General features: G+C 41.3%; 1 protein-coding gene across 1 annotated transcript in view; it reads right to left on the reverse strand.

The window, feature by feature from the left end:
* The window catches only part of VWA5B1 (von Willebrand factor A domain containing 5B1), a 917148-nt gene that overhangs the window by 165171 nt on the left and 727545 nt on the right, over nt 1–24432 (reverse strand). The window contains exon 15 of the mRNA XM_069242250.1: nt 20038–20269. Coding sequence (XP_069098351.1) covers nt 20038–20269 — 232 coding nt within the window. The remainder of the gene's footprint in view (nt 1–20037; nt 20270–24432) is intronic.

Here is a 24432-nt window from a genome sequence, read left to right on the forward strand (position 1 = left end):
TTCCCTTTCTCTGTCATTCTATTCACCGTTCGATGCCACCACTGCTGTTGCAATTACATCTTCCACCCCTTGCATCTCTCTCCTTTGTGGACCACTCCATCCTCCACCTCTCAAAGGCTCCCTCTACAGAACTCAACTCCCGCCACCTCCTCCCAAACCATTACCCCAAAGCACCATCCCACCCCTAAGCCCAGCACCATCCCCTCCCCCCTTTCCACCTGCCACAGGAAGCAGTCAGACGAACCATGGCTCGAGTGATTGCTCCCAATTTTGCTCACCTACAGGCTCCCCACTCTGTCCCTTTGCCCCAGATCATCGTTCATCCAAAGTCTAACTGTTCAAGTCATATCATTAGCATACTCAACATAATTTAATCAGGTAACAAATCCTATAGTCAACTGGAAAGGCTACTCTTGATGAAGAGAGGACAAATCATCCAAATATTCCTTAGCCAAAATGTCAAAGGTGAAAGTTCTAATTCTGCCTTTAAAGTTAGTTTTCAGATGGGCAGGGGCTAACAGAAATGCTTCCATCCCAGCCTCTTGAAATGGCTTGATCAGCTGCCTGAGCCTACACGTGCACTTCACAGTAGCATGTCAATAGTCGGGGCACACAAAGAATGTATGGCCGTTATGACAGCGCTGCACGTTTTTGCGTTCTTTCTCAAAGACTGCTTGTCTTAAAATGAAGTTTCCCAAAAAGGTAAGAACAGCTCTGGGATGTTTCTCATTTGCACCTTCAGGATGACTCTTTCTTTTCTGCATAAGCGGAAATCTGTGTACTCTCTGTACCTCTGACTCCAAGTCTGAGGATGCCAGATTGGGAAAGGCCCCTTATAGCAGATCTATCATGAATTCTCTAATATTATTGCCACCAGTCCCCTTCTTTATCCTGAGGAATCGTAGGTTGATTTGTCTTTGGCGATTTTCAAAGTTCACTTTCCACATAATGTCAGAAAGCTGCCACGTCCGAGTTCCCACCTTTCCTTGGAGGACCCCCACATCATGATCCATCACTGCCGTCCTCTTCTCAATGACGTTCTCCCCAATTTCAACACAGGTACTGGGACTTTCTTCAGTGCCCCTTGCAGATGTTTTGTTTCTAACCTAGCCCTCTGGATCTCAGTCAGAGGATTGGTCTGAAGTTCTTTGATTGAATTATAGATGAGTTGCAACATTGAATCACCTGTGTTTCGACAGAGGGGCCGGTATGATTAGGTACGACTAGCTTCTTTAGAAGCAGATGAGCCTTCTGTTCCCCAACTCTTTGGTAGGGGAGCCAGGTAGCAAAATAATTCCACTTCAAGGAGGCTATCTCTTGGCCTTGGCCATCCTTGTCTTTCCCTAGTGAAGGGACCACAGGCTTCATCTTTGGTCTCTTATGGGCTTATTTTTGCTGTTTAACTGTAGCTCCCGGTGCAGTAGAGAGGCTGCTTTCACTAGCAACAGAATGACAAGAACCTGCTTTATCCTCACTTTGACTGAGGCTGGGGCTAAAACTAAAAGATTCCAACCCATCAGTGAGAGGATAGAACTTATCACCGCCTCCTCTGGAGCGATCTGAGCTTTTCCATTTCGCAGCAGGATCGGCCTTGTGCCCAAGCACTCTTGATTACTTCACCCTGGGAAGATTCTTTTCAGCATAGAGACAAGTAATCACATTATCAATGTTTAAATTGGCCTGAGCTGGTATTCTAGCCCCATGCTCACAGCAGGCAGCTGTACCAGGTCCCCTTTTCCCTGAAGATTATCCGAACAGGTTGTGCCAGAAGTCAACTCTAATCTTGCTGAACTACAAGCCCCAGGCTGTCCCATTTTTGGATACAATGTACCCAAAGTCTCTATGACTGTGATGCCCAGCCTGCCCGCATTAGAACACGCTGCTGCCCCAGAACCCCAACACTCTGTGAAGAAAAGTGAATGATTTGACTTTTGGCCTCTGTATGCTCTATTCTCAATTCTCAATGTCAGCCCCTTGGCCAAGTCTCTATCATTATCTCTGATGACTGGGTGCTGTCTTCCCCACTCACCCAGGGCGCAGCGCCTGTTGAATCAAGTTGCACTGGGACCGGGGGGGTCTCCCTGCGCTATGCAAACTAGCTGGAGTGCCGGAACAAAATATTTTGGTGATTGCAGTCTGCAGTGCCTCCCATGGTCCCTCCCACTGGGTTAGCAGACCAGTGTACAGGTTAGCAGGGCTAATGTACGTAGCAAGGGTGGGGGAGTTTACCTTCTTAACAGCGCTAGTGTCCACTCTTCTTCCTGTAGAGTGCCTGCTTGCTTGCTCTTGTTTTAACCACCCAGCACTCAGTGCAGAGCGTAATCCTGAAGCCGTGGCCTCCATTCTGTCACAAGGGGGCTCTAGCGGTTTTTGCCACTATGTTACTGCCAATGAAGCTGGTTTTGCCAAAAAAAGCAGAGGCAATCTATGTTGATAAGCGTCAGGTCACAAAATTGAGAGAGAACAACATACTGGTCTACACATGATCATTCAACTAAATAGTGCCAAAGTTTCCTCCCGTCCTTACCTGAAAAAGAGATACCAATGACTCGAATTGGAAGAGAACTGCAGGTACAGCACTCATTTTTTGACTCATGTCAAAGGCAGACAGTCATGGCTTGTTTAGATACAAAAAGATGAGTTTTGGAGTATCATCAGCTGCTTAAATATTACAGGATGTTATACTGGAAATAATGCAACCTGGCACACATGTTTTTAATTACAGCAATGGCTTGCTGGTTTTTTGAGCAATACAAAAGGAGCATGACAAGGCTCCTACACAAGTGTGCCATTTACAGGCTGATCCAGGTCTCACTCTGAATGCGCAAAGTGTGAGTTTCACAAAACCAAATTTAAATTCTTTGGGCACAAAGTTTCTGATAAGGGAATGACTCCTGACCCAGATAAAGTGCAAGCAATGTCAGCTACTTGCCCCCCACTAGATGTCACCATACTGCGATATTTCCAGATTTGCCTCAAGGTACATCTGTGACTTTGTTACAGTGAGTGCCCCATTGAGAGACTTGACAAAGCAAAATGTTCCTTTCCAATAATCTTTCTGAATGTGACCAAAGATTCAATCGCCTAAAACAAGGGATTGAGAACACTTGATGCACTGAGATAGCCTATTTTGACTCCAAACTGCATACTCAGATCACTGTAGATGCCAGTCCGTTGGGGCTAGGGGCAATGTTTGTGCAACATATTGGTCATCAAAATGCTCAGAGACATTTTGTGGCCTATGCCAGTTGAGGTCTGTCTGACACAGAACGTGCATATTCTCCACCAGAGAAGACTGTCTGTTTGTAGTGTGGTCCTGCAACCATTTTCATGTGTTTCTATATGGAAAACTTTTCAATATCATTACAGAACTTTAAAATTGTACTCAAGCAGAATAAAGATCAGAACTCAACTGATTACTTTCACAAGTACTACCACATGATCACAGTGCGACAGCTGAAGCGGCTTGGAGGACATTGACTTCGTTGTGAGGTCGAGTGCGCCAGCAGTCCTACCCATTGAACAAATTATTGCTTCCACTAATGCTGATAAAAACATGCTCATCCTTAAAGACAGACATCATTTCAGCTCACTCATGGAAGAGAAACACGGTTGAGTTTCAATTTTTTTAAAGTGTACAAGATCAATTGTCCGTAACCAAGAAAGGTATTTTATGGAGAGGTACAAGAACCGTCATACCTGACAGCCTCAGACAGCAAGTCATTGTACTAGTCCATGAAGGACATTGTGGCATTGTAACAACCAAAAGAGCCCTCAGAGACCCAGTGTGGTTACTGCGCTTAGAAAAGTGTGTCAAGAAGTGCCATCTTTGCAACAGCCTTTTCCCCAAAGTGACACAGCATGCATTGACCACTTCTGACCTTCCTGCATAGGTCTGGGAAAGAGTTGCAATTGATTTATTTGGGCCCTTATGAAACACACATTATCTCATGGTAGTCATTGATGAGTATTCATGCTTTGTTGTAGTAGAAGAGCTAACATCAACAACCCATGAAAAAGTCATTGGGTGGCTGGGCGATGTGTTTGCAGCATAGGGTATCCCCACCATTTTCAAATCTGACAATGGTCTGATGTTCAATAGCAAAGGGCCTTTTGCCAAGCCCTCCGTGCTTATCATTCAACTTCTCCTTCCACAACTGGTGGGAATCCCTGCCACCTTGCTATTTGGGAGAGCCATCAGAATCGAATTGCCACAGTGGACAGACTTTCGAATGCTGACAATTTTCGTGTCACAGACACTGCTCAAGAGTGCAAGATGACAACATATGCTGACTGGTGCTGACAAGCTCAGGAAACAGTCTTCAATGAAGGTAACTGGGTCCTGGTGAAACAGAAAGGAAAGCGGGAAACAGACACCCCATTTGCTGTTGATCCTCTGAGGGTGGTGACTTGTGAAGGACACATAGTGATGGCACATAGTCCCAGACAGACTATCACATGGGACTCATTACAATTTAAGCACCTGCCTCTTAGTTCGTCAGGTCCTGCACTCATGAAGGAGGCGATCCTGCCTAACACTCTAGATCAAGCGTCAGAACTGGTGCCATTGGTGCCCAACCAGAGTGCATCTCAACTGCCACATGCCACTTAATCTGGCCCACCAGTGTGAACGTCTTTGACGACTTATTGAAGAAATACAATGTGACTGTTATTTATTTATACTTTTTATTTAACAAGGGGGGAGATGTAGTGTTGTGTAACTATGTGTGCTAGGACCCTCGAGGCTCTAGGCAGACTCAATAGAGGAATTGTGTAACTGCTGGGAGGTGTCAGGGTGTGGTTATTAACAGATATGACGTGATCCAATGGGAATGTGTGATTGTGTGCTGAAGAATAAAGAAAAGAAGTCTGTTATAGAGCTCTGTGTGGGGTGTGGTCCTTTACATACTCCCGGACTGGGGAGGATGCTACTGTTTTCTGTCTCCCAGGAAATTAGTTATGTTGTTTTGAATTAAAAAATTTTTTTGTTTGTTTCATACTTACTCTTCCACTATTTCGTTCAGAAAACTGGGATAACTGCACTGCTCAGCAGCATGCTCCAACCTCAGGAGCCTATTTGGGGTGGGTAGAATGTATCATGCTGCGAGTGGGCCAAGCGAGGCTGTGTGGCAGTGTTACATCCGTCCTAGGTTGGTTGCTTGTGGAAGCATGTATAATGATGAAGGCAGTAAACACTTGTCTATAGAGCAACTCTTGTGAGACTTGGGGCCTGATTTATATCTTGGTGGTGTTACTGCCAAGCTGTGTCCACGGCAGGCCTGAGAAGACTGTCAGGTTTTCGGTGTTCCGTCTGCCGTATTTAGATGTATTGAAGCTAAGCCGATGACCATCATGACAGAGTGCTCTTCCTAGCAGTCAGGAAGGAGGGTTCCTGCCGGCTTTATTTAGATGTTTCAGTTGGACAGGTGGTGACTTGGTGGCAGTCTGCTGATGGAAAGAGTACATCACTGGACCCAATGGACATCGGACAATACCACTGGCCCTGGAATAGAGGTAAGTCACCCCACACACAAACACACACACATACTCTACCCTTGACATATGTGTCTCCCAGCAGTCACACATGACACAGCACACCACATACACACCATTATCCATTGCCATTACACCACAGCACAACACCTACATGCCGCAAACACACACACATGTACATTCATCACACAACATGCACACACTAGTGACACTGCACCCACACACGACACAACAAACACATTCATCCATACACATACACACAAGCACAACTACACACATGCAAGTAGCACACATACTGACTGACACAACCACATCACCCACTATACCTCCCTCCTCCTCATCCAGCCAATCGCATCGCACACACATATACATGTACTGACTCACACACATAACTCAAGCCCAACATGATAGGTATTTACAGGTCCCCTTGTAATCTGTACAGATCGGCACAGTTGACATGTATGAATGTACAGTCATTTTGGTGCCAACATTAATTTTCCAAATGAATACTGATGCCATCATGAAAGTTGTGTATGTGTTCGATATGTGTTGTTTACTGGTGTGTCCCCATCCATGTCTCACCCTCCTGTGTCCCCGACATGTGCATTTCACAGTAATGTAAATATTTACTATAACATGTATATATATCTTCAGTGGTTCTATGCCCATGTGCAGTGATCCCGAATGTACACAGCCAATGGAGGTTGCCTAACATTGTGTCCAGCGACTGGGGGGGTCGTGTTTTCCCCTCGGTCTCCCGGCAGCAGCAACAAGGGGTCCTGTCCAGGCATGTCCAGCCAGAAACCAAAGTTTAATCAGGAGAAAAGTTGAGTTTTCACCCCCTTCCCCTCCCAATTTGCCAGGTCTGAAGTGAATGTTGGATCGCCATTCTTTTTCTTGGTGGTATGACACATCCAAGTCTATTCGGTGGTAAGTATGGCTAGAGTCCTGCCATCAGCCACTCTTTCTTATGGCGCCGTGGCGACAGATGGGAATCCTTAGCGGAGTCAGAAGGACTTGAGCAGGTTAAAGTCTCTGGGGCTGCCAACATCGAAATACAGCAGGTGAACAGTCATAGCGGCGTTGGGTTTTCAGTTGGAAAATCAATGGCAGGACTGTTACCACAAAGATCTAAATCAGGCCCTTGGTCTCAATGCAACCCTATATAAACAGGAACTACCACTGCTATAGCATTGTGAAGTTTCCTGAAGTCTTACAGGAGAGGCAAAGACAGCAATTGAAACGCACCATAATGCAGAGGCTCCAGTAGAGGAAGAGAGGCTCCAAAGTTCTAGGACTGGGCTTGAAACGTTTATTAAAGGGCTGTAGATGCTGTAAGTCATGAGCCTCAGTTGAAGAGGAACGGAGGTGACCCTGGTGATGATCAGGACATTGCACTCAAAGTGAAATAGGTCCAGGGTGTACCTTTTTGAGAAATGGTATCCCATATTAAAGATGTTTTCGGATTCCATCACATCACAATTTGCCAGGTCAGAAGTGAATGTTGGATCGCCATTCTTTTTCTTGGTGGTATGACACATCCAAGTCTATTCGGTGGTAAGTATGGCTAGAGTCCTGCCATCAGCCACTCTTTCTTATGGCACCGTGGCGACAGATGGGAATCCTTAGCGGAGTCAGCAGGACTTGAGCAGGTTAAAGTCTCTGGGGCTGCCAACATCGAAATACAGCAGACAAACAGTCATAGCGGCGTTGGGTTTTCAGTTGGAAAATCAATGGCGGGACTGTTACCACAAAGATCTAAATCAGACCCTTGGTCTCAATGCAACCATATATAAACATGAACTACCACTGCTATTGCATTGTGAAGTTTCCTGCAGTCTTACAGGAGAGGCAAAGAAAGCAATTGAAACGCACCATAATGCAGGAACTCTAGTAGAGGTAGAGAGGCTCCAAAGTTCTAGGACTGGGCTTGAAATGTTTATTAAAGGGCTGTAGATGCTGTAAGTCATGAGCCTCAGTTGAAGAGGAACAGAGGTGACCCTGGTGATGATCAGGACATTGCACTCAAAGTGAAATAGGTCCAGGGTGTACCTTTTTGAGAAATGGTATCCCATATTAAAGATGTTTTCGGATTCCATCACATCACAACAGGACGGTAAGGTCCAATCTCAGTATGATGGTACTCCTGTCGATGACTTAACCTTACATGATGCGATAACAACATTGTTATTTAGGGAGTAGAAGGATGTAGACAAATCCAACATTCCTCACTTCTTTTATGAAAGATATTTAATTGCGAAGTTTTAAGATTCCTTTCCTCGGGTTCTTAAGCTCAATTCTATTTTGTCTGCAATGGCACCTTCTTCCTCTTTGGAAGATGCTAGCCTCCCAGATGTGGTGAACATGAAGGTTGAGGGTTCTTTGAAGAGAGCTTATGTTTCAGTGTTTTTTCTCTTAGAGCAAGCACATAAATGGCACATGCCACTCAAGTTTTGTTAAAAGATTTTTAGAGTCTCTTTGATTCTTTACAAGGAGGACATGATTATATACCAATCCTCACAAACAGCAAACTTTAAGGACAATTATGTTCTGATGCCACCTTTGACAATCTGTAGTCAGTGGCTTCTTCCGCTTGTGCAACAGTGGAAGGATGAGACTTTTAAAGATGAAGCCTTGAAAGGTGAATGTTGGACTGAGGTCTTTCGTGCACAAATTACACTTTAAGGGGTCTAAACTGTTCGTTGATGATCTGCTTTAGATGGTCCACAAATTGGCTGATGAAAGGAAAATTTTAAAATAATTTATGTTCTTTCCAGGTAGGAGATTATGAATTGAAAAGGAAGCAATGCAGGGCTGGCAGGACAACATACATCCCTTCTGTGGCTAGGCCCGGGGCTGGGAATCTTGTTTGCTTATAAATCATGACTCTATTCTGCCCAACCATAGCAGCAGAGTTGAAAAATGACTGTATAGAGGTTGGGGGAATACTGAAGAAATTTTCTCAGCAATGATGCTCCCGATCAATGTTTCCCAGCTCACTGGTTCAGGTCTATGCCACTACCAAATGACCCACAAAAAAAACAAGCAATGTCTCATGAAGTTCAAGACCTCATCAAAAAATTAGCAATAATTCCACTACCCCGGGATCAACAAAGACAAGGGTTTTACTGAATCATTTTTCTTGTTGCGAAACAAGATGGTAGGTTTTGGCCATTGCTGGATCTAAAATCTCTGAACAGGTTTGTGCTTGTTGAGAAGCTGAGAATGATTGTTTTACAAACCATAATCCCCCTAATATCAAGAAGGGATTTCCTACCAGCTTCAGATCTGAAGGACACAATTTCTCATGTGCCAATCCATTTAGAAAGTCAAATCTACCTAGTATTTGCATGGCAGGATCAGCATTCCAATTTCCAAGATCTACCATTTGGCCTTTCAATGTTATCAAGAGTGTTCACAAAGGTATTGGCTCCATTAGTGGCAACATTGCAGTTTAATGGTGTCTCCATAATTTCTTATATTAATGACTGGGAATTTCAGTTCTTCAATTTGAGCTTCTATCACGGCAAGAGGACCCACCAGAACGTGATTGGAAGTTCCAGGGTTTATGCCAGCCACAACTGCTGCTTTACCATGAGCTAAAATCTACCTGAAACCACTTCTCAATCATCTTTTGATCACTGGAATCAGCCATTCAAAGCTTACAAAGCTTACAGCTACCTGATTTCTGTGTCCCCTCAGGTAGCTCAAATCTTCAGTGGTGGCTAGAGGGGGAAAACCTACTGAAAGGGGTTCCTTTCCATACTCACACTCCGCTCTTTCTTACAAAAGACAAAAGTCTGTGGGGTTGGAGGGTGACCTTTCAGTATCAGGAGGTGTAGGGCCATTGGTCAGAAGAGGAGAGATTTCATTCTTCCAATTGGAAGACGTTAGCACAGGTATGGAAAATGAGACAGACCTTTCTTCCCCACCTAGACACCTAACATCTAGTAGTAAGAACAGACAGCAACAAGCAAGAAGCTACTTAAATTGTCAGGCTAGGACGAGGAGAAAGGAGTTCAATGAAGTAATGAGGAAGATCTGTTTTTGGAAAGAACAGCATCTGGTTGCTTTGAGAGTGATTTACATTCAAGGACACATGAATTAAAAGTCAGACTCCCTGAGCCCTATCTTTCCCTCTGCAGTGTCCTATCACACATGTCAAACTCATTTCAACTAGATATGTTCTCGCTTTAGGATTTCTAAGCTAGATCTCTTTGCCTCACCGTGCAGTGCAATGCTCCTGATGTGCTGTACAGAGACTTGGTTTCCACAGGCCAGGGCAGTAGATGTCCCGTTGATCCCTTAACCCGAAGACATATTATATGCATTCACACTAATTTCCTTCCTACCGGGGGAACTGAACAAGATTCTGGAGGCAAGACTAGTTGTAATATTGGTGGTCCCATTCTGGCCAAGATGTTGCTGGTTCCCTTGGTTATTATATATGTCAGTAGAGGATTCATATGACTTTCCATGAAACTCTTTCTCCTTTTCAATATCTGAGATTGTCACTGGAGACGCTCCAACAATTAGACCTGATGGCTTGAAAATTCAGAGTGGGAAATTAGAGTTTTGGGTTGTTCAAAACAGGTGGCCCTAGACATCCAGTCCTCAAGAAAGCCATCTATGCTGACATCTTATAATAAGCATTGGGTTTATTTTCTTAGATACTGCTCAGAGGGAGGGGAGGTCCAGGGTCATTAGACCCTTTGTAGATAGTAGAGTTTTTAGGAGAGCTTCCTAAAAGAGTTAGCTTCAGTTATGTTGGCCTTGCAATGGGTGGCAATTAGAGCCTTTTAGGGGGGAGGGCCTCATAGGAGGATTTATCAAGGATAATACCGTTGGATAGCGGGCTTCAAAAGAGATTAAAACTAGGAAGCTAGTGGTTCCTAACTTTATTCCAACTTGAGACCTGGCAATTGTTCTGAGATTTTGACGGGAACTGTCTTTTGAACCAACAGAATAAGCTAAATTGTTGTGGCTTTTTGAAAACACAGCTTTCTTGTTAGCAATCACATCAGTTAGAAGGTTTGAATAACTGGGAGCATTAACATTTCCTATCAGTATATTAGATTCTCTGTGGGCACAGGCCAGACCCCATATTTGTTCCTAATGATCAATCTAAATTTCACCTATCTCAAGAAATAGTTTTGCCAGTTCTGTATCAGATACCCACTTAACGGTGGATGTTAAAAGGCTATTATTAATTAACATTGATTTTACAAAGAACTTTCCAGTTTCTAATTCACTTTTTGTTTCATTTGATGTAGCCAATAAAGGCCAAAATATTTCAACCCCTAAACTTAGTAAAAAAGGGTTCAACACGCAATAATTCAGGGTTACAGATTAGTTGCCCACCAGCCCCCAGAGGGTCTTCGCGAGCCATTCACGGAGTTTATTTCAGCTTTTCGGATAGCATGATTGCAGAAACTTTTGAGAGCTGCAATCTTGTCTTCTCCTCAGACCTTTTAGAAATGACAGTTTAGGCTTATCTCAGGCCTCTGATAAGAATTTTGGTGTGATAATAGCGGTTTTAGCAATTAAGTAATTGTTGTTAAGACAAATCAATACTACTTTTCTGCATCTTTCTCTGGTTGCAAATATTGCTCTTGAGTATCCTCAATATCTTTAGGACTGGAACGCACAAGAAATTGTGATACGTAATTTAATAATTACTTACTTGTATTCTTCATCACCCTGAGTTGTTGTCCTCCTCGTCCCAGTCTAAGATCCCTTCCTGCCCTGTTTCGTACCTCCTGGTATTTTTTGTTTGTCACCTACTGTAAGAAGTGGGGGCAGTGGAGGAGGGTGTAACGCATCACAATGTATCTGGCAGAAAAAAAGATGAATGGCACATGCTAAAACTCTTTCTATGCTTGATAAATAGCTCTGTATGGAAGGCATGGCTCCTCAACATAATTAGGAATGGGACAAGGAAGACAACAATTCAGGGTAATGAAGACTACTGATACGTAATTATTTCAATATTACCACTATCCAACACTACTTCTAAATGGGCACCGAACAGTCTCCATCAACCACATAACAACTTTCTTGTTGTTTCACAGAATGAGGAAGCACAAAAAGTGAAGCATGGATTGCTTAAGTCGCTAACTCTGACGCATTTCAGTCCTTCTGCCTGTATTCATTGTACAACTTCTGACACAATCCCTTTGTCAACAAATCAGTCTTGGCCCCACCGCAAAAAAGTACAACAAAGCTAGAGGATATCCCCTCTGTTGGGGTGCAAACCACAAGATTCAGACCTGGACCTACCCATTGCACTTACAGCTTCTCGATAAGAACAAAAAGCTATATATGGAATGCCGAAGCTAAAAACAGCTACAGTTAATTACTCTGTGTCTGGTTGGAATCCATCTGTTTGTTTCACTTTGCCATGACAGACAGGGGCAATCTATATGTAAATTGGTCTTGGCTGCACCTCAAAATCGATTCTATAACTTTTACTGTCTCCACTATGCAGGAATATAAGTTATGGCTAACAAAGCAAGGTCAGGTTGTATCTGGATTTCTTGTGGCCTCGTAGTTTAGTCTAAACTGCCATATTCGAATACATGTCCAAGACTGATCTGCATGTGATTGGTACGTGTTTTTGGTTGCACACTGAGAACAAAAACACAATTTACTGAAAAATCGCCAGAGGCTGAGATCAATTCAAACATTCCATCATTACTTTTTGTTTTTCTCAGTAGGACAGTCTATGTGGGGCAGGTATGACCAGATGTGGGTCCCAACCAGTTGTGGCATCGAATTAAATTTGCAGCTTACCTGTTTAGTGCCACAAGGCTGAGATTATGTCTCAAAAGTGTAGAATGCATCCTGAAGATTTTGTGTCTGTCCATTTTTTAAAGCATTATGGTGGATGCAGGTCAAAAAGTTAGTTTTTCTCAAATGTCAATAGTTTTAGGACTCAAATATTTTCTCAAACAGTGATGCAGTTCTCCTGACACATGTTGTATGTTCTTGTGACTGATCAGAGTAGAGCGTTCCCTCAATTGAGGGTACATACGTGATGCTTTTATATAGCTGCGGTAAAGCACCAAACAAAGCAGAAGTGCAGTCCTGTTGGCTCAGACAACCAATTACCTCCCCTTCTGCTTAGAAGGAGCTTTTAAGCAATTCAAAAAGGTTGTACGAGCAGTGAGAATGCTGCTACAGTCCTCTCACAATGCATGATGGTATTGCATTGGCTGAAATGTGTGTAGGGTTGCTCGTGTTTCCCAACAGAGGGAATGTAGCCTAGTGGTTCAGGGTCTAAAATCCATTTACGGACGACGGGGTGAAGCCTCATTTGCTCATCATTTGCTTTGTCTTTTGTAAACTCATAAACAAATCAAGTATTGGCAAAGCAAAAAGTTCTGGGCTTGGCAGTCGTGCTTTCTTTATTTATGTTTTTTGTAAACATAAGCAATAGGCACTAAAAATGTAAAAGTAATCAAAAGCAAAAATGCCACCAGCTAAATGTAGCAAGCATATATTTGCAACAATTATCTAAAAATTACCTACTGCAAAACTGATTCAAATGCATTAAAGAAAAGCAGAGATTGGACTACCATACCTGGCGTTAAATTGGCCTACTTTTTAGGATGATGTACACTTAAGCATAGAGTAAATGCCAACATTTACAGTGAAAAGAGCCTACGGCTGAACATGGCCGAAGTGGTCATTTCCTGAAGATCTAGGCGGTGGTGGACCGAGCGTCTAACGAATGATACTTCAACAGACAATAGGTGAAGAAGGCTGACCAAAAGCTCGTAGGTGCACAAATGCGTGTATCTTTAATAGGAATTGTTTTGGAAAACATGGGGCTGGCGAGACAGCTAAGCTTGTCTCTAGGCCAACCTAAAAATGACGGTCTGAAATGCGTTGCATAGTAGTTAACTGTGGCACTGAAACATTCATACTAGTATGTGCATGTATGCCTACCAGGAATCCATTTGTGCAGCCCAAGTATGTAGGAAAAGCATAATTTCAGCTGCCAACTTGCATTTACGACCAAAATTACATTTACGACCAAAATTACCTTTGTGAAAAGGGGCCGATATGTTTATTGCGCAGTAAAACTGATTTACTGATGGCAAACTACACATATATGCAATGCTTAATTTGTGCAGGTGGTTGCAGACATTGGGCACTGGCACTTAATTTAGGTCCCCAGGACACCTTTTCATACTCAGATTCTAACCCAGACAGAGCATGACAGAGAAATGCAAAAGAGTGAAAAAGAAGGAAGATGAGAATGAGATGAAAACTGACAAATGGAGAAAGCAGGCACAACAAAGACCCTGAGTGAGTGAGATAACGAAAGAGGACGTTTAGGGATGTGGGAGAATGCATGAGGTGGAATCAAGACTAGCAACCTTAGTGCTCGGCAGCTCGAGGATTCCTGTCGAAGGGCTCCTGAGAAGAACTTTGGGTCCTTCCACTTATTATTTTTTAACCAATTAAGTACTGCATATACGATTGGCACGAGGAACAAGCCGACAATTAATTTCACTTTCTGTAACAGGTGGATTTTGTTTGTACACTCCTCATTAAATGAATGTATTCTTGATTGAGTTGCTATCGTTGTGTGTTTTTTTGGCGAATATCATTTTTAAGCCACCATATAAAGAAGGGCACACATTTTTCCCAATTAAGTAGAGAGGCAGATGTAAAGATTAAAAGCCCTCCAGATCCGTCTTATTTCTTTTTTATCTCTCTGCTCTTTTTCTTTCATCCCTCACTCGCACAGTAAGCTACCTAAACGCCTGAGGAATTGGGAAGTGACGGGTCCGCTCATTAATGAAGTAACAGGATGTACAAGTACAGCACGACTTTGAAAGAGCTGCTTCAAACGGAGGCCATCAACACCCTAACATCCTGGGCAAAACATGTCCTTTTCGGAAGCCCCTTATAAATTCCGACAAAATATTCGGAACTACAAAGAACCTCGCTATCAAGTGGTGCAATTTTTACAGAGCACGGAACTCATACTGTGACAGGTCTTTTCAAATGCAGCGCAATTATTACTCCCTCACCTAGCAAAGGAAAAATATATGCAATTAGGTGCCTAGAACCGCAAGAATACTGAACACTTACAGTAGTCACTTTGAGAATTATTATTTTGAATAGTCAATCCCAAAGAAAAAGAGGGAGGTCATTACCTCAGTGGACAACTTTCTGATGACATTTGCTCCTAGTGTGTAAACTCTATGTAAAAAAAACACATACAATTTTAACAAACATAACGCTGACTGTATAGTAAATTACAAAGTTTAATACATATTATCCATGAGTCCTTTAACTTAAAAACTATGTGTCATAGTGAGTCAGAAGTTAAGAGGTTGTTTTTCTATATATTCATAGGAAAATCCATGTACATCATTGTTATCGGCCAACAGCCCACAGCTCTTACACTTTTAAACTATACTACTTTTGTACCTTTAGTTTGGCTGTGTAGTTTCAGTTCAGATTTTATGGAAGGTTGGCCTTTTGCTTTATTCCTCAATGATGGTGGCCATTTTGGAACAAAAGCAATTTGAAGTCTTGCCTACAGACGGCTAATGCTGTTGGCAACAGACCTATTATTTTTAATAAATGCACTGGGCCCGATTTACAAACTGCATTTTGGAATTTACTCGGTGGTACTCCAGTAGCACAATTTATTTACTACAAAATCTGGAGGTAATGTGTTGCAACATTTTATTTTATCACTTGGAGGTTAATATTAATTATTTTACATAATTTTACATTTGTATTTAATGCATTTTTTTTTTTTAAATAACTCAATTAAATGTCCCCATACTTTCCTAAGGGGAGCTCTCTGCTTTGTTGGTGGAGATCTGAACCAAAAGGTGAAAAATTACTAAAAGTAAGTTTGCACTTGTAAATTCAGGCATAGGGCTCCATCTTCTCTTTGGTGGGAATGGAAGTAGGTATCATTTATTACTTTATTACCTTTTTAAATAACAATTTTGTAATGCATGAGTTTATTTTCATTTAAACAAAACGGGCAGGTTATTTACTTTAATACAGCAAGACCAATGATTGATATCTACAGTTCATTTGTCTGAAAACATGTTAATGGAGTGTCTACCTGTTATAATTCTAGAATGCCAACAATTCACGACATTAAGAATTCAGTAACAGACCAGTACTTTTCAATTAGAAATTAAATATGTTAAAAGAAATATTGGTATCTACATCAACAGACTAGCCATTTCTAAGGAAGTATAAACTCTCTGATGTGCCTGAGTATTGCACAATTTGCAAAGAGAAAATAGGGAACAGTGCATGAGTGTGAGTATATGGATAATTGCCACCAACGGCCATCATCAAATTACAAAAATCACAACTTACATTTAAAGTGGAGACTTTGCTGTCCTGAAAAATTGGACATAAAATATATAAAGCAATAAAAAAGAATTATAGATTTGAGGTTGAAGTTGCAGAAGAAAATTTGTAGTTAGCGTTGTCAGACAGGGATGGTCCCAAGGTGACAAGTGGCGGGAAATGTTGTCCTACAAAACAGGTCCAAATGAGGTAAGGAAACTAACCCTAGAAAGGTTCTGCAAAGTCAGCATGAGGAGAATGATCAAAAAATTCCTCACAGCAAAACTGAACAATTAAACGTAATTACAAGATAACTGCTATGTCAGCCTAGAGGTGGGCCCAAAGAATGTGTACAACTATGTAAAAGCACTCCGATCAATTCATTTATTTTTACACCCAGTCACAAATTATATTATACCTGTATAATCTTGCGCTATTTTGGCAATTTCATGTTACACTTGTCATGCAAAATTCCTGAAATTATATTTCTATGCCACATTGTGTAATTACAACTGTTCATGACAAATATTTAGCACAATGACTTGGGAACAACACAAATGATTAGAAGGCAAGCGGCTGCTATTTGTTGCACTTTGGGTTTTTGCTCTATTTTATTAATGTGAAATGCATTTTCATGTCAAAAATGGTCATGAAAACACATTTTGCATTAAAATATAGAGTTAAGTGTCAGTTTTCATTTTGCATAGTTTCATAAACTATTTCCAAAACTTTGCATAAATATGCAAAAGCAGATTATGCCAGTTTCACACACCGATAATTTTATTCAGTTGTTTTCCTTTTTTAGTGCCAAATTTAAAAATTCTGTATTGGTGAGTTTTTATATTATGGTCACATGAGGCATTCTACCCTGAACAAACATATGGCCTCGTTCAACCTAAAAATATGGCACCAGCTCGGCCCAGAGATCAAAGCTCCCTGATAAATATGTTGTGAAGAATGATCAATGCTTGTCTGAATGCCGAGGGGGTACGTAGGATGAGTAAGGGTCCATTTATGGGAAAATATACTGCAGATCATGAAAAGTGACAAAGATAGGGAACCCTGGTAGATGGAGTGCCATACGCCAGAGATAAGGAACAGCAGAGGGTTTATAAACTACCCACTACCAGGGTCCTGCCATCTGCTTTATATTCTTATAAAATAACTTGTCAAGCTCCCCAGAATCCTTGAGGGACAACAAGGAGGCAAAACTCTTCTTTTAGCAGCCTAGTTGCAAAAATGTTCAATGTTGTAGTTATGTAAATACATTTTAGAAATTTAGAGGTGTTTTTTTGCAGTACACCTTCCCACGTCATTACTGAGCTGAGCATAAACCTACCTGGATCCATAGGAAGAGATCGATGGTCTTCAGAACTAAGGACAGATCTACTCCATTGGCTTCAATCTTTATTTGGAAATTGATTCTGGGTGAAAACTTTTAAACTGGCTGTTAATCTTTGCCCAAACGATTGAAACTGAAAAACAGATAGTTACAAGGTATCCAGAAAAGCCAGGAGACTTCTGTAAACCCTTTCCCTGTTCCTAGGTCTGGTGCTGTTCCTTCCTTGGTCTTTGTAGGCTTCCAAATTACAATTATGACCCACAGGCCACTGGAGCCTTTAAAAGTCACTAAAAGACGACTGAAGGAAAACATCACAAAAAGGAAGAGTTTTCAAGCCATATATTTGTAAATGTCATATCATAAAGTCAACTGAAAACTAAGCGCTTCATTACAAGAGCTCTGGTGCCAATTGTGGTAATTCTGCAACCCCACCTCGGTATTACCAATACTGGGGTCTTCCCTAGCTCTTGAGCTGAATCAAGTTAAAAGGGATTAGAAGTGGGACCCGAAAGGGCACCTTAAGCAGTAAAGAATTTCCTTAGAAATCATTAATTCCTGTCTTCATTCACTTGGTTATTTGACAAGAACTCCCTATATTTTACCCAGTAATTTCCTCTGTTTTGAGCAACCAAAATCTCCGGATAAAATACACAAGATCTGTAAGACTGATTCTACCGGTAAAGCCTGTGTTTGACCCCACTGGAATTACAGGGGCTCTTGCAACTGGCCCTTATGTGTTTTTCTAGGTTGCACAAAATATCCTAATTTACATGAAAAGAAGGATTAAAATAGTTAGATAAATGTTTGGGAGCCAAAGCATTTAAACTCGGTGTTAAGCAGTCAAATGTTTGTCAAAACACTAACACATAATGAATAACATTTATCAAGTTAGAAAAAGAGAGTGGTTATAGCAAAAAAGTGTTGAGATTAATAATTTTTGCACAATTAGAGTCTCTGCTCCAGCCAATGTTACCATGGTTTTCAATAGGAAGCATAATTATGCTTTCTATAATTACGCGTTTGGATAGACAAGTACTGTATTAATTAACAATAGTCCAGCCTGCATATTGCAGTAAATCCCTTTACTTCTTAAACTCAATGTGATTACAGTGGTTACTCCTTTCTTGGTGAAACAAATCCTTATTGAAAAAAGTTTAACACTGACTCTGAAGAGCCAGCTGCAGTACATATAAAAATGGACAAATAAAATAATAAAATTGACATGATGATTCCAGGACAGAGGAGTCTCAAACGAGCAAAAGGCCTATGGGTAACATTTATGAGACAATAATTATATTCTAAAATTCTGCATTTTCGTTTATAGGATTCTATTCCTTCATGGTTCTCAGTTTTGGGCACAACCCTCCACCTTTTAAAGGTCTTTGAAACCTACTGGCCACATTTTGGCTTTAGTGGATGGAGTGCAGTCTGTCAGGGTGGCGGAAAGCATAACCTTTGGAACTCTTATGGACTATTGTCTGATACATTTCAAGATGGCCTCCAGTCCAGTGGTCATCGTTGTATTTTGAATGGACTTGAAATCATGGCAGTACACTTCAATATACAAAACGTTTGGTGGAAGTTTGATGCCACCGCATTTGATGGCTGTCCAACAAACTTCTAATTTATTGATTTTTTTTCAAAAACAAACTCCTAAAGTAGGAGGGTTTTTTTCAAACAAAAAGAAAACGATGCCCCCCATATCTGGGTTTTTCCTGAGGGTGACAGACAGTAAAAAGGGCATCACACAGTCTACACTAAATAGGGTAGACAGTGTAATGCCCTTCCTCTAATGGCCCTTAGTCCACTGGGCCATCCAATAAAGCTATCAATAGATGGAACAAACAGTGACTCCATCAACTGAAAGCTTAGGGTCCAAGACCAAGTGTTTGACAGACAGAAGACTGCATCACATTTCACAAAGGACAACCCCATCTGATAAACTGTAAAACTGGTCCTAGGCTTCCAAGCACTTCTAAGCATGATACAGTTGATCGTAATGTCCTACTCTATGGCTGCTATAACTCCACAGGATCACCACGCATGGGGCATCATATGCACTGCAGCATCTCATCCAAGGCCCGAAGAAATAAGATCACATCACCCCCAAAGAGCACAACTGCTTTTCTTGCAGACAAGCTTACCATCTCTGGTGGTTCTCGGCACACCTGTAGCTTGGACACATCAGATTGCAGACTAAGCAGTATGAAAAAAGGGGAAACAACACAACAGGCCTTTTCTATCAATGCGCCAAGGATTTGTAATAACACTCTCTTATCCATCAGGATTGCCCCAACATTCCTCCAATTTTGGAAAGAGATGAAGACTCACCTCTTTAACGAACACTACATCACAATAAATTAACTGTCCACAACCTAGCTTCCTCTCCTATTACTCGCTGACTTTATGCTGGTAATTGACCATTTCCATTTCCAGCACCCTGCTACCTTTTGGGTAGGTTTGCGCTCTAGAGATACTATATACACACATTATACACATAAAGAATAGAAATACACAGCATATGACCATAGCGATGTGTGTTCAGGTGAAACTATTGTCCTTTCAACAGGTGCCATTTGTTGTTGTATTTCTGTCAGAGTAGCTGCCTGAAAGAAATACTATATGCATACAGAGATACATACATACAGAAAAGTAATACACAGTAAATGGCCTTAGTGATGAGTGTTCAGGTGGAGCTGTTGTCCTTTGTACAGACGCTATCAGTCGCTGTATTTCTGGCAGACAAGCTGCCCAACAGCTCTTGAACATATATAAATAACCTACTTAACACAATTATATCCAAAGATGTCATGAGTTACAGGAAGGCCAGCAAGAATCCTACATCTATACCTATTCTGGCTTACCAGGGTCCCCAGGGCTGCTGAAGGGTTGACTGTCCAAGGAGGTCTTCAGGGTGTTGGGTGTCTCAGACTGACCCCACAATTGCCCATCTGCAGCCAGTGGCACGGGATCTTGGGATTGCGGGGAATCCACATCATGGCAGAAGGAGAGGCAGCTCTGTTGAAGCAGGGAAGGGCGGCGGGCACCAGTACCACGGATCCTGGTGGTGGTAACATAGGGACTGACGGTAAGGGACTGTAAGAGAAGAGACAGGCAAAGTGTAATTCAAAAAAGGCAAAAATGGCTAGAAAAAAGAGCTTTCATGGGCTCAGGTGGACAGTGGATTTTTCCAGTCAAAGGAGAACGCTTTTTGTACTTGAGGAACATCGATGATGGGTATACTGAGGTGCATACATAATAGTAGTGATGCTTGTAAGTTCCATCTTTAATCTCCAAAAACGAATATTCTCCAGTACTAAGTCACAGAGCCCTTCAGGTAGGCCTATGGATAGTATGCCCAGTGAGAACACCCTGTGACACTGATATGACCGTTCAGGCGATACAAAGATATGAGGAGATCCAGCACTTTCCAAGTTTTGCTCTTATTTTATTTTCATTTACTAAATAGGAACATACTACCAAGGCTGCAAAGTGCTCGAGATATGCATGCCCTCATGTAATCAAAAGAGTTTGCCAATCACGTAGTTTGCCAATTGTGGGCATGGATGTGTGAAAATAGGTAACTTGCCTTCTGCCCACTTTATACCGTTTTCTTTAGCACTTCAAGATGTTCTCAAACTTCCTAAAGATAATGAAGCTTAATATATCAGGTCTAAAATCCTTTTTAAAGGAGGAACATGGGAAAAAACTAATTAAAAAACGAAATAAAAAGAAGAATTCTGCAGAAACAAATTAATTGGTAAAATTCACTAACTTTCCAACTTCATAAAGTTGCAATCTGAGCACAGCTCCACTGGAAGGGAAAAAAGAACTGTACTATTCCAAATATGAGGTGCCTCATTAGGTTGTCCCAAGTTGCAGCAGCTCTGTTGGCTTATAAAGTATGCACATTTGATCAACAACGTCGCAAAATTATTTTCTTAGAGATTTATTTTTAAAACCCTGCTTGATGGCAAACTGATTCCAAGAATGATAATTCCTACTCTAATGAAATCACACTTTAGTTACAAAAGGCACAGTTACAGCGAATTCAAGTGAAAACATGGACAAGTGGAGAGTGTAAAATGTGCACACTCAATGCAAACGTCCCCCATATTGATCTGCTCCACAGAGGGCACATACCGTTAATACAGTAGGGACATCATTTAGGTAGCTTTGTCTCCATGATAATAAGGGATACGGTATCCCTTTGAGCCTGCTCCCAATACTGAACCCTGTGCAAGTCAAAGAAGCCCCTATGATTAGCTGTGAAATCCTTTAGCCTGGCAAAGTTCAGCTCAGGCAGCCAGGTGCCTGTGCATTTACTGCATGTTTAGCTCCTGGCTGCCTGACCTGGACAATAAGAGTGTCTGCCTTTGTCCTCGCAGAGGAGCCCAGGCTGACTAGGGGTGTTGAGGTGCTGTAGCACTGCCGAAAAACATACATGATTTACTTCATAAGGTGACTGAGCAATAAAGATGCATTTAGTGTTTGTTTATATCTAGTCACATTTGCAATGTGTTAAAGCAGGACACATAGAACTAGCAAATCACCATTATTGATTGTTTATGTCCAGGAACAATCATTCCCTGCAACGCAGGCACCCTTGCACTATGGTGCAAGCATGCCTGCGTTGGCACTAGGCAGCTAAATGTAGCACCGATGCTGGGGAAACACAGGGGTGCGCTGTATTTTTGTAAATATGGTGAACCCCTTTGTTTCTGAAGAGAAGCAGTGCGGTGCTGCCAAATTTGGCGCAGCGCCATGCCACGCCGCGCCACTTACTCGTAAATGAGGCCCTAATTATCACAGCTATTCCCTTGATATGTTTTGATTTCCCACACTCTGCCTTTTCTAAATGTACCTTTGTTTATTGCCTTAATGATGGATCCATTGTGGCGATCTGTTTCAGGATATGTCTAAATCAAGCCACTACAAAGTCAGTTGATGCCATCCACAAGGTAGCTCTCGTTCCCATACCCACTAATATAGGTAACAGTTAGCTAAGGTGGACATCTGGACCAGATTGGTGGTTAGGTTTGATATTATTTTGGACAGCACCTCTGTGAGGTTTATTGTTGTAGGATCTTAGGTTCCCATTCCTTGTGACCACATTACCACAAGGATCCTATTACCTTATTTGTACACCCGATTTGACAGGTGTAATAACCCAAGAACTCAGTTGTTGCCGCACACACACACAAGTCCTTCAAGCAGATAGGCAGATTACTCTGCTAACTGATCGGTGTCACTCACTTCTTCTGCTGGTTGGAAAAGTTTTGGATGCCTCAGGGGATGGGGGAGGGAGCTAGGAGGAACCTTCATGGTTTCATCAAATAACAAATATTTGTGTGGTCAAACTCTTTGCCCCAGATGTAACTGTACTTTAACCATTACTATCAAGTAGTATAGTCCATTTGCTAAATGTGCACAGAACTAGAGAGAGGTGTATACATTTGCTGAATTATGTTTCCATTAAATTAATATAATCCTATGAAAATATTTGGAAATGTCCTGTATAACGTGTTTTTTAATAAACATTACACTGGAAAAGGTCTGCAAGAACAAGTTCTACCAGTGAGTACAAACTTCAATACTATGAACGGTGCTGACATAGTCAAAGTTCAACTACGGCTAATCACATTTTAGTTGTTATGAGTTGCTTTTCTGCCACAAAAGAAAACTGTTGAGCAAATATGACACAATGGTTTCCAAATTTACAAACAAGCACTAGCAAAGCGAATAAGTTTCTGGTTGGGAACAAGATATAGCTTTTGTCAGTACTTGTTGTCTTAGAATGGATTTTACTAAAGGATAAGAATCAAACATTCAAAGAAGCCCGACAATGCTGGCTATCTTTCAATTACATGTGGTGCGTAGGCGGCCATCTATGAATGTCTGTTGGTAGAGTCCAACAAATAATATCCGAAGATGGCCACCCGTCTGGCCAAGAGTTTCAGGATGGTCTCAGAGCTGGATGGGCACAGTCTTTTCCAGCAGCTAACTACATAATATTTACACTATATACACTATATGGCACGCAGTAACAGTAGGAAAAATCAAAGTAAGAATCATGTTAACATTTTGCATACATTACTCTGGCAAACAGTAATTAAAAGAAATGTGACTAAAGAAATGTATCCAAAAATGTGGCTAGGTCTTGCCTTTGAGCTAGCAGACAGGCAAGATCAGAAGAGGATTTTACTCTTCACATGAAATATATTACTACTGGTTATCCAAATTTGAGGACAATTTCACAATCATGAGTGCACTCATAGAAATGTCTTCCAAACATCAAGTGACTACCAATTATTAAGCTGCACCTCAACAGTAAATCACAAACATGGATTAAAGAGAACAGGCACATAAAAAATGTTTATTAACTATTAGTACTCGGCCAATGAGATGGAAGGCAAAGCTGGCATTATAACTAGATGTGGACCTAATGGCTGAATAACGATGACATTGTTGTAGCCAAACGCCAAATATTATGCCAAGGAAATTCAGCTAATGGCAGAGAAAAGCAATATGGTTGTTTTCAAGTATGGAACAGCAGTATTAAAGATTTTGCTCAACACATAGATTTGTTCATTCTATCAGACCATAAAACCGAAGTCACTAACTAGTCGACAGCTGCAAGTTAATATTCAACTGACCATTAAAAAAATTAAAAGATGAATCTAAATAATTAAATCGTGATCAGATATGTTAACTAAAGTTACGTGCATGGAATCAATGTCTCATTCACAATGGCGCTAGATAATTGGATTGCAGTAGGTAATGTCTACATAGGAATTCAGTTGTCCATCCTTGTTAACACATTCAACAGTATAAAATAGCTACCAATCCTTGAAAATGAGTTAACTCTAACAAAAGCAATGCAGGTGGCATGCCACTGACCAAAGGTTCTGGAGAGGAGTAATAATCCTTTGGATACTTACTTTACTCTTACTGAAAATCAAGTGAACACAATCTTCGACATCTGACTTTTTTTCAAAATCCGATGTTGCGCTGGACAACATAAGTTTTTTTTAAATATGGTTATTATGATTTTTAATACTGTTATTATTGTTAGCTATCTTTTTTTGGAAATGTACGTATATCTATGGCATTTCTATAGCGCAAATGCAGGTAAAAGCAGCAGAGCGCTTAGTCATGGTCAAATAAAAGCATGTTATTGTAACACCATCGTTCTCCTTATTATCTGATTTATGATGCATTTGAGGAAAAACATCCACTATGGTATTCAAAAGGCCAAA

This window comes from Pleurodeles waltl, chromosome 6 (genome assembly GCF_031143425.1).
Source record: "Pleurodeles waltl isolate 20211129_DDA chromosome 6, aPleWal1.hap1.20221129, whole genome shotgun sequence".
Classification (NCBI taxonomy): domain Eukaryota; kingdom Metazoa; phylum Chordata; class Amphibia; order Caudata; family Salamandridae; genus Pleurodeles; species Pleurodeles waltl.